The sequence below is a fragment of the Gymnoscopelus braueri genome, assembly GCF_963280865.1.
Source record: "Gymnoscopelus braueri genome assembly, chromosome: 11".
NCBI classification, from domain to species: domain Eukaryota; kingdom Metazoa; phylum Chordata; class Actinopteri; order Myctophiformes; family Myctophidae; genus Gymnoscopelus; species Gymnoscopelus braueri.
This window is the reverse complement of record NC_137613.1, coordinates 53,477,834-53,489,541: the sequence shown is the minus strand read 5'-3', so window position 1 is coordinate 53,489,541 and position 11,708 is coordinate 53,477,834. Positions and strand designations below refer to the sequence as shown.

Here is an 11,708-nt window from a genome sequence, read left to right as displayed (position 1 = left end):
AACTAGACTAACAGTAAAACGGACTAAAGATTAATAATAATTTGCTGTCAAAATCAACACTAGTGAGTACACAACCAGTGTTCGTGTTGACAGCAAATTATTTTAGTCGAATAGAATTCCATTTAGTTTTTAGTCATTGTCAGTGGTGTGAAGTAACTAAGAGCATTTACTCAAGTACTGTACCAATTTTTAAGTATTTTTTACTTTCTTCTGTATTTACAATTTTCAAATACTGTATATACGTCACTACATCTCAGAGGAAGATATTGTACTTTTACTCCACTACAATTATATGAAAACTTTAGTAGTTACTTTGTAGATTTTGATAATTATTACAAAACACACTAACCACTTCAGCCCTATATACATTTCGGCCATTTGGAAATAGCAGATGTACAAGCTCACAATGCGTCGTGATGCGACACATTGTGAGCTTGTAGATCTGCTATTTTCAAATGATTTTTTATTAATTTTGAACTTGTGAAATGGGACATTCTGCACAATGAGTACTTTTACTTTTGGTAGTTTTAGTATATTTTGATGCCGATACTTTTGTACTTTTACTCAAGTACATTTTGAATTCCGGACTTCTACTAACAAAGTATTTCTACATTACATATTGATACTTTTACTTAAGTAAAACATGTGACTACTTTTTCCACCACTGGTCATAGTCTTTAATTTGTATAAAATTCCATGCAGTTTTAGTCATATTCTTCTTTCTTTTTCCTTTTTTTTTAACAGTGTGGACTGTATTTTCTGTTTACATGTCTTTGGTCAGTTTGTCCTCCACCTGGTTTTTATAGTGCATGTGCAAGCTTTTTCAACATTTAACTTTCCCTTTTTATTCGACACAACTGTCTAATCACATCCAGAATCTGTATGCTCATAAACAAGGAATGTGATTTGGTGCTCCCAGAAAAACTGCGTAAACAACTAAATCTAATGTAAGTGTATATGCGGAAAGTTCTGAAATATGCAACATATTTCGCATAATATGTGAAATATGTTGTGCATTTTAATGCGATGCTATGCGATGCGATGTGGCCTTTTTGAAAAAAGATTACCCCCGCATAATTGTGCGCCATTTTGCTGATTATGCTGTAAATTATGGCATTTTTCTGGAGGGTCTATATAGTACATTTTCAGGTAGGTGACAACATTTAAGCCAATCAGGAAAGAGCACTGAAAATGCATGTTCTGTTTATAATAAAGAGCTGGAGACTCCTTTTACTGAACAACACTCCCTACCTTTAAATCCCAAGGGCTCTATAGGCTTTCTCCTGTTTTCGCACTAAACTAAATACCGAATATAGCTGATCTACAAGCTCAGAACGCTTTGTGCTTTAATGCGTTGTGACAGGGACAGGAGAGAGAGAGAGAGAGAGAGAGAGAGAGAGAGAGAGAGAGAGAGAGAGAGAGAGAGAGAGAGAGAGAGAGAGAGAGAGAGACAGACCCGGTAAATGCTGGGTACTGAAGCCTGAACGCACTGATCGACAAGTTGTCAGTTCAATAATCCCAAGGTGATAACTTGTCTGCTCGTGTGTGTGTGTGTGTGTGTGTGTGTGTGTGTGTGTGTGTGTGTGTGTGTGTGTGTGTGTGTGTGTGTGTGTGTGTGTGTGTGACTGTATGTGACTGTATGTGTGTGTGACTGTGTGTGTGTGTGTGTGTGTGTGTGTGTGTGTGTGTGTGTGTGTGTGTGTGTGTGTGTGTGTGTGTGTGTGTGTGTGTGTGTGTGTGTGTGTGTGTGTGTGTGTGTGTGTGCATGTGCGTGCATGTGCGCGTGCGCGTGCATGATCATAACCAAAAGAAGTAAACACAAAAGTTGTGCAGTTGTAATGGAGGGCAGCCTATGACGCCTGTCATCTGTGATGTCATTAGTATGACATCACTTCTGTGGCATCAGTCATCTTCATGTTTGGGCGAAAGCCGCAGCAACTACATTTACAAGTGACTTAACAGAAAAACTAAGTCGCTTACAATAAGCAGACATGGCAACGCTGATTTATATTACTCACCAAACTTGTAACACTGTAGTTGTTGGTGATTTCTTTTGTTCGTTTTTTAGAAAATCTCATGTTTTGATAGTTTGGATTTCATTTTTACGAAGTTCCATATATCATAATATATGGCTCATTTCAATATTATTGCTAGGTGTCATATATTGACACTTGTCAATGACACAAAGTGTCAAAATCAAGGTTCATCGCCATGCTGGCTTGTGGTGGACATTTTTGTCACAATTAAATTTTTGCCACAGACATACAAAATGAGCGGACAATAATATGACCAGAAACACATAAAGAGCTATAGCCCTGAATGACCATAACAGGTCTGTAACTCTGAGAGTGTACAAATGGAACCAAATGGACCCGTATAAGGGTCCATTTGTTTCCATTTGTACACTCTCAGAGTTAAGGGGGTCCTTGCAAATAAAACATTTGAGAGCTAATACAAGTCGGACTCATTTGTTCGTGTACGGACATATTGATGACCGCCTGGTCAAAATCTATCTCTCTATCTCTCTATCTCTCTGACCTAGAGAATGACAACGACCTAATATTTTCCGTTTTCTGATGAACCAGACAGAAAGGTTTCATATTATGAAGTGTGAGTTCATTAGGTTTTATTATTCATGGTTTGTTGTTGCAGGTTGAAGCTCTGGAAAGCCTGCTGGAGACTCCAGACAACAGTATCAGTCTGTCTGTGGAGAAGAAAGCCTCTGTTATCCCAAGAGTCAGTATAACACATGCGCACGCACGCATGTGTGCACACACGCACGTGCACACACACACGCACGCGCGCACACACACACACACACACACACACACACACACACACACACACACACACACACACACACACACACACACACACACACACACACACACACACACACACAGTGGTGGTGGTGGAAGAAGTACTCCGATATTTTACTTAAGTAAAAGTAGCAATACCACCCTATAAAAGTACTCTGTTACAAGTAAAAGGCCTGTGTTCAAAATGTTACTTGAGTAAAAGTACAAAAGTATTGGCATCAAAATATACTTAAAGTACCAAAAGTAAAAGTACGAAAATTTGAAAATAGCAGATCTACAAGCTTATGAGCTTGTAGATCAGCTACACTGGGAGTGTGATGAATTGACCAGTGGTTCTCAAACATTTTCATGTTGAAACCACCCCCCAAGGTGATAAGCCACGCTTACAAGCTCACAACGCGTCGCATGGCGACGCGTTGTGAGCTTGTAGAAACTTGTAGATCGGCTATTTTCAAATATGTATAAAATAGGGCTGAATTGGTTAAGGTATGTTTTATAATAATTTATATCTGCAACGTAACTAGTAACTAAAGTTTTCAAATAATTGGAGTAAAAGTAGGCTACAATATTTGCCTCTGAGATGGAGTAGAAGTAAAGTATTGAAAATTGTAAATACTCCAGTAAAATAAAAATACCTCAAAATTGCACTTAAGTACAGTACTTGAGTAAATGTACTTAGTTACTTTACGCCCACTGTGCACACGCACACGCATTATACTTGTGAGTACCTTAACATTGTAGGATGACAATTTAATGAATGCCATTCTTAAAATTTGGGTGCATTTTTAACTGCAAGCGAAAAATATATTTTTCGGTGCATGACACTGGCATTCAAGTATGTATATAAATCATGTTTAACTCTAATTCCAACCCCTAAACCTAGCCTCTAAATGTCTAATCCTGATCCTAACCCCAACCTGAATCTTTGTCTAATTGTAAACGTATCTCTAAAAATCTTTTTTCAACCATAAAATAACCATTTTTCTTATGAGGACCAGGAAAATGGTTCCTCACAATTTCTCAAATTCTTCTATACTTGTGGGACATTTAGTCTTCACAACCCTACAACACGCACACACACACACACACCCACACATCCATATAATATATAATTATATATAATATAATACCATTTGTACCATTCTATTGAGAGACACGTCCAATATTTTGTTTCATTGTTTATTGACCCTTGTGCTTGGTATTCTACCATATATTGGGTTTTATTGTGATCTTTTAATGATGATGTTTGATAGAGAGAAAGAAAGAAAGAAACAATGAAGGAAAGAAAGAAAGAAAGAAAGAAAGAAAGAAAGAAAGAAAGAAAGAAAGAAAGAAAGACAATGTCATTGTGATAATTTCCTCCCTCTCTCCCTCCCTCTGTCTGTCTGTCTGTCTGTCTGTCTGTCTGTCTGTCTGTCTGTCTGTCTGTCTGTCTCAGTGTGATGTAGGGGAACGTTGTGCGATGAAACATGGACCTCGTATCGGCAGATTGTGTGACTGTCTGCGCGGAACAGCCTGCAATACCTTCTTCCTACGCTGCTACTGAACACACGCACGCACACGCACACATGCACGTACACACACGCACGGATCACACGCACTCACACACACACTGGTTGCACGCACGCACCATGCACGCACGCGTGCACACGCACACACACACACACACACACACACACACACACACACACACACACACACACATACTGTGTTGTTTCTCCATGTTTGTTCTTTTCCGGTGATGTGACGTTATTGTTTGAACCACGTTTTTAATAAATAATCTTCACAGAGTTGATCGACTCCAGTGACGTCTTTTTTGTCCAAATGGAAACACCCACTTCCTCTCCTGTTTCTGTGATGTAGCCCAGGTCAGGAGGAGTACCAAGCAACAGTGGTGTAAAGTAACTAAGTACATTTACTAATACTTCAATTTTGAGGTATTTTTTACTTTACTGGATTATTTCCAATTTCAATACTTTTACTTCTACTCTACTACATCTCAGAGGCAAATATTGAGTACTTTTACTCCACTACAACTATTTGAAAACTTTAGTTACGAGTAGTGACTTTGCAATTATACATTATTACATTATGAAACCACTTTAGCCATATTTTATACCTAGGCTATTTGAAAATAGCCGATCTACAAGCTGTGAGCTTGTAGATCTGCTATTTTCAAACATTTCTAGTACTTTTACTTTTGGTACTTTAAGTACATTTTGATACCAATACTTTTGAACTTTTTCTCATTTTCTCATTTCTCATTTTTAATTCCGGACTTTTACTTGTAATAGAGTACTTCTACGTTGCAGTATTGATACTTTTACTTAAGTAAAACATTTGAGTACTTTTTCCACTACTGCCAAGCAATGTGAAACTGCACATGGCCATCGTTGACATTGGCATGTACAGGCCAGGGTATCTAAGCTATCTCTTTAATAAAGACCTGAGGCCGATTCTAAAAAGGTCTTCTAAATTGTAACAGTTTATTGAAAAAACCTTATGTTGCTATCAGTGGTGATCAAACCTTTTCATGTCAAGGACCCCAACATGATATGTATTTGGCCACAGACCACCATCTCAAAATATTTCATTCCAGGGACCCCCAGAAGCAAATATTTTTTAAAAAAAGTATACATTAAGATTTGTCAAAAAAAATCTAGATTTTTCTAAAATATCAGATCTGCAAGGTCTTAGCGCGGCACGAAGGAACGCGCTATGAGCTTGTATATCTGCTATTTTTGAATGGCCAAAGTATAAAATAATGGTTAAAGTGGTTACACAAATGCTTTCCCGTTTTTAATGGGTTAAGCTCAAGAATAAACAATTTATTTTAATGATAGCGAGTGCGCGACCTTTTGTTAGATATTGTTTCAGGAAAATAAAAACACATATCGCACATTGTCTTCTGCTCTCAAGTTTTTTTGATTTGCACACTGTCTGGGCAGGATGAGATCATCCTCTTGATTGACAGGCGTTCAATGATTGACAGTGTCGTGATGACAGCCCAGACTGTCAGAAACAGTCAAAATCAATATTGTCCGTACACAGACAAATGTGTCCGTGGCAATGACTTGGCCTTGTCGGCAGTGGTGGAAAAAGTACTCAAATGTTTTAATTAAGTAAAAGTATCAATACTGAAATGTAGAAGTACTCTGTTACAAGTAAAAGTCTGGAATTCAAAATGTACTAAAAGTACAAAAGTATTGGTATCAAAATGTACTTAATTGTACTGGAGTAAAAGTATAATATTTGCCTCTGAGATGTAGTGGAGTAAAAGTAAAAGTATAGACAATTGGAAATACTCCAGTAAAGTAAAAGTACCTCAAGTACAGTACTTGAGTAAATGTACTTAGTTACTTTTTTATACACCATTATAATGTTCTTATTCTGATCATAAGACCCCTTTACTGAATGTCAAGTCTCCAGGTTTTCTTCAGAATATATTTGACACTGATTTAGTATGACACTATGGCACAATTAGGAGTCCAGTAGTACTAGTGGTTCTCAAACATTTCATTTGCAATGACCCCCATAACTCTGAGAGTGTACAAATGGAACCAAATGGACCAATTTGGTTCAATTTTTTTACACTCTCAGAGTTACAGACCTGTTATGGTCATTCAGGGCTAATTATTTTTATTTTTATACTCTTTATATTCTATACTGTGCATATTGAAAAATAAGGCAGCAGAAAACAATTTGTGATATCGTTGCTGTCGGGCAGAAACCTTGTATCTCCGTATTTCAACCTTTTATGTTTTTTTCCTAAATTGGTGCCCTACTTCATCATACAAGAATGTAACACAAAAGTAGTGAAAATAGCTGATCTACAAGCTCACAACGTGTCGCGATGTGACTCGTTGAGAGCTTGTAGATCGGCTATTGTCACTATGTTATATTATGAAATAGGCCATACATGGGCAACTGGCGGCCCGGGGGCCACATGCGGCCCCCACCTTCACTTAATACGGCCCACAGGTTAATATACTGATATATAATTGATTTCATAAAGTTAACATTAGTATAACTAAATGCATTTTTTTAAATTATTTTTTTATTACTTTTCAAGATTCCAATTCGAAAATAGCAAAAATAAAAATCAGGATTCCAATGTAAAAGTAGCAGATCTACAAGCTAAATGCATTTGAAAAAAAATAAAAAATACTTTTCAGGATTCCAATTCAAAAATAGCAAAAAAATAAACAGGATTCCAATTCAAAAGTAGCAGATCTACAAGCTCAAAACGCGTCGGACTGCAACACGTTTTGAGCTTGTATATCGGCTACTTTTGCTACTTTTGTTTGGCATAGAATGGCGAAGTACAGCATTAATTTACGGAAAAAAAGTTTAAAATATGGAGATAAGAGGTGTCTGACAGTATATGCAATGTGGCCCCCTGGAGTGAGTGTGGAAATATAGTGGCCCTCTCCATCATCAAAGTTGCCCACCCCTGAAATAGGCCTACAATAAAAAAAAGGGTTGTGGACAACTGACATACAGTATGAGGTTTCCAGTGTGGTTTTCTTTCTGAACCGATTATTTTACCACAGTCATACAGAAATAGTGTGTATTCATGTTTGTCTCATTGACTTCAATGCATTCCTTCAAGCGTTCAGCTGCAGTTTGCCCTATCAGTGCGACGAATCTGACAGCTGCAATTAACGGACCGAGAAAGTGACGTAGGTGTCCCTTCCTTCTTTATATGACATTGCAGGGAAGCCAATTCTTCACTTTTGCCAAATTTAAGTTTTTTTTTTTTCCTTTTTTCTTTTTCAGTATGTAAGTAAGTCAAATGTATTTGCAGAGGACCTTTAACAAACATTGACAGTCACAAAGTGCTTCACAAGCATAAAAGAATCAAAGACAGAATAAAACAATCACCATCCTATATAAAAATTGGCTTAAAGGAGTAGTTCACCCAAAAAATTACTTATTTTGTATCAATTACTCTCCCCATGAAGCCTTGAATACATGGATATTTCTTAGTTTTTGTCGCATTCCTGAGCCAATAATTTGATGACGTGCGTGCGTGTGTGTGTTGTATTTGAAAATGTGCATGCGTGACACGTTGTTGTTGTAGATGCACGGCCATCATTTAATCAATCAATCAGTCAGTCAATCAATCAATAATGACGACTGGAGCGGAGACTCTAATTTTAAAATGATTTTGACGAGTTGACATATAAACTGTCATCAGAGAGAGAGAGAGAGAGAGAGAGAGAGAGCGTGCGTGCGTGCGTGCGTGCGTGCGTGCGTGCGTGCGTGCGTGCGTGCGTGCGTGCGTGCGTGCGTGCGTGCGTGCGTGCGTGCATGCGTGGTACTATACTTGTGAGGACCAATTTCCTGGTCGTCATAGGATAAATGGTTTTATGGTTAGAAAAAGATAAATTTACCATTTAGGGGTTGGAATTAGAGTTAAACATGATTCATACTTAGTTGCGTGCCATTGTCATGCACCGGACAATAGCCGATCTACAAGCCCACAACTGTGTGGATATGTCTGTTGTTTTTCTGCTTTAGGCTTACGGATAGGATAAAAATTGCATATATAAAATTGCTGTGTGTGTGTGTGTGTGTGTGTGTGTGTGTGTGTGTGTGTGTGTGTGTGTGTGTGTGTGTGTGTGTGTGTGTGTGTGTGTGTGTGTGTGTGACATCAGAGAGGTGAGAACAGACAGTGTCAATTTGTGAATAATCTGATTGGTCCTCAGGGCTTCTGTCCATGTTTCCATGACGACCATCACCACTCACCCCTGAAGTCTTGTAAAAGTCTGTCTGTCTGTCTGTCTGTCTGTCTGTCTGTCTGTCTGTCTGTCTGTCTGTCTGTCTGTCTGTCTGTCTGTCTGTCTGTCTGTCTGTCTGTCTGTCTGTCTGTCTGTCCCAAACTGTCTCCCTCTCAGCTGCCCTACTGTCTGTCTGTCTGTCTGTCTGTCTGTCTGTCTGTCTGTCTGTCTGTCTGTCTGTCTGTCTGTCTGTCTGTCTGTCTGTCTGTCTGTCTGTCTGTCTGTCTGTCTGTCTGTCTGTCTGTCTGTCTGTCTGTCTGTCTGTCTGTCTGTCTGTCTGTCTGTCTCTCAGCTGTCCTACTGTCTGTCTATCCTACACTGTCTCCCTCTCAGCTGTCCTACTGTCTGTCTATCCTACACTGTCTCCCTCTCAGCTGTCCTACTGTCTGTCTCTCTTACACGTCTCCCTCTCAGATGTCCTACTGTCTGTCTCTCCTACACTGTCTCCCTCTCTGCTAACCTACTGTCTCCCTCTCGTACACTGTCTCCCTCTCAGCTGTCCCACTGTCTCCCTCTCCTACACTGTCTCCTTCCCAGCTGCCCTAAAGTCTGTCTCTCCTACACTGTCTCCCTCTCAGCTTTGCAACTGTCTGTCTCTCCTACACTGTCTCCCTCTCAGCTCCCCTACTGTCTGTCTCTCCTACACTGTCTCCCTCTCAGCTGAGCTGTCCTACTGTCTCCCTCTCCTACACTGTCTCCCTCTCAGCTTATAATTTGCTACTGTCTGTCTCTCCTACACTGTCTCCCTCTCAGCTGCCCTACTCTCTGTCTCTCCTACACTGTCTCCTTCTCAGCTGTCCTATGGTCTATCTCTCCTACACTGTCTGTCTCTCAGTTAACCTACTGTCTGCCTCTCCTACACTGTCTCACTCTCAGCTTTCCTAGTTCGTATACTGTCTATCTCTCTCTCAGCTGGGAGCTTCCCTTCTCTCTCTCTCTCTCTCTCTCTCTCTCTCTCTCTCTCTCTCTCTCTCTCTCTCTCTCTCTCTCTCTCTCTCTCTCTCTCTCTCTCTTGTCACTGTCACACATATTCAGTGTGTGTGTGTGTGTGTGTGTGTGTGTGTGTGTGTGTGTGTGTGTGTGTGTGTGTGTGTGTGTGTGTGTGTGTGTGTGTGTGTGGGGTGGGGGGGGGGGTCTTTGCACACAGAGTATGTTTCTGCTCTTTAGAAACCTCAATAAAATCATAATGTGCACAGTGAAAAACAAGAGATCAGACAATGTGACATGTCATGTCGTACGATTGCTGCTGTTCTTTCTTATTATTCTCCTTTTTATTTTCCCACTTATCTTCATTTCTACTGTTATCAAATGGTACATCATTTATTTATAGTGCCTTTATCCAAGGCGCTTACAGTGTGCATTACAGTTCACACGTAATGTTAATACCGGTACACACACATTAAAGGGATAGTTCACCCCCCACATATTTTTTCTATTTTCTATCGATTAGTCACCCCATGGAGACCTCAATTCATGGATATTTTTTTGTTTTTATCGCATTCCTAAGCCAATAATTTGATTGGACTGATAGGCAGCGGAGCCTCTTTGTGTCTCCTACCGGAACCGCTGCCGGTCATCAAATTATTGGCTTAACAAAAAAATCCATTAATTCAAGTCTCCATGGGGTGACTAATCGATAGGAAAAAAAATCAATCGCTTTAACACACAGACTGCAGGGGAAACCATGCAAGGCACCAAACTGCTCATTGGGAGCTGTTCGGGGTTCAGTGTCTTGCTCAAGGACACTTCGACACTAACTCACGGGGAACAGGGAATAAAACTGGGAACCTTCTGTTTCCAAAGCTGCCGCTCTACCTTCTGAGCCACTGCCGCCCCACTACAAAACTGTGACAAACCAAACAAAAAACAATATTTGTGTTATGTTGGCTGCTTTGTATGTCAGACGTAACAACATATTGAATCTGCTTTTATTTTCCTGAACTGTTTATTTGACAAAGGTTGCAAATACACACAATTTCAGTATTGTTCATAGACTGATTGTCCACTCGGCTCTATAGATGGGTTTCCGAGCGACGTCATCACAGAGCAGAGTGCGCAATCTGCGCATGCGGGTGGTAGAACGACCCGGAAGTGCCATTCACTCTCTTGTTATTTTCGGGATTTAGATAGGCATAATGCTGCTATTATAGGCATAATAGGCATAATGCTGCTATTATATACAAACAGATCCAACTTCCGACAAATCATTTTTATTGAGTAAAGAAGATATTACAAACTGCATCATTTAATCTACTTTCATTAAACCCGGTGAAGACCATTCATTTTATGAATGTACAATGGCCAGAGCTGCTGCGGGTAATAGCGCCCTCTACAGGCTCATCCCTCCACTGCGCGCGCATCATCCTCTCATGTTTACAAACAAGAAACCCATCTATTTGACCGCAGGACCATATTGGAAATAAGTGTTTGAAGTTACACTTTATGTGTACATCCTGGGTTGAAGTTATATTGTGTTGGAACTTGTATTTCTTTTGCTAAAAAAATAATAATAATAAAAATTAAAAAAAGTGTAATAATAGAAAAAAATATAGAAAAAAAAAAACATCCAGCTGCATGTGATGTCACCCCTCCAGTGCCTAGAACATGTTCTGTGTGACCTGTCCTTCTTCAATACTTCTTGATTGGCCTGAAAAATGACGTAATCTTACCTTACCTTCTTTACAAAGCAACGTCGCGTCATCAGGCTATCCTCAGATAGAGCCCGCCTTACTTTATTCGGTAATTTGACCACAAATGTATCAATTTCTGTTTCCGTATCCGCCCTAGACTGGATGTGCAACCTGCAAAGCAGTCCGGTCTGGGTTGTCAGCAGAACCCCGTTGTCAATGTTGCCATGTCCGCTTATTATAAGCGACTTTGGGATTATTTTTCTGTGAAGTTTCTTGTAAATATTGGGGGCTTGTTTCTAAAGTGTAGGCTACTTTGCTTATTTAGGCTTGCTGCACAATTTCAAATGTATTTTCACCAATGGTACTCAAATATTTTCATGTAATGTACCCCAAAATTAATACGTATTTGTCCCCTAACCTAACCCCCATCTGAAAATGTTTTATGCCAGGGAGCTCCGTACCAGAAACCAGATTTG

The 11,708-nt window shown here is 39.6% G+C and overlaps 1 protein-coding gene across 1 annotated transcript in view; it reads left to right on the top strand.

Annotated features, from left to right (window-relative positions):
• cart4 (cocaine- and amphetamine-regulated transcript 4) overlaps window positions 1-4,365 on the top strand; it is a gene marked incomplete at both ends in the record, with an annotated part of 4,910 nt that extends 545 nt beyond the window's left edge. The window contains 2 exons of the mRNA XM_080442773.1: window positions 2,653-2,736; window positions 4,258-4,365. Of these exons, the coding sequence (XP_080298899.1) occupies window positions 2,653-2,736; window positions 4,258-4,365 (192 nt within the window). The remainder of the gene's footprint in view (window positions 1-2,652; window positions 2,737-4,257) is intronic.
• Window positions 4,366-11,708: the final 7,343 nt, after the last annotated feature.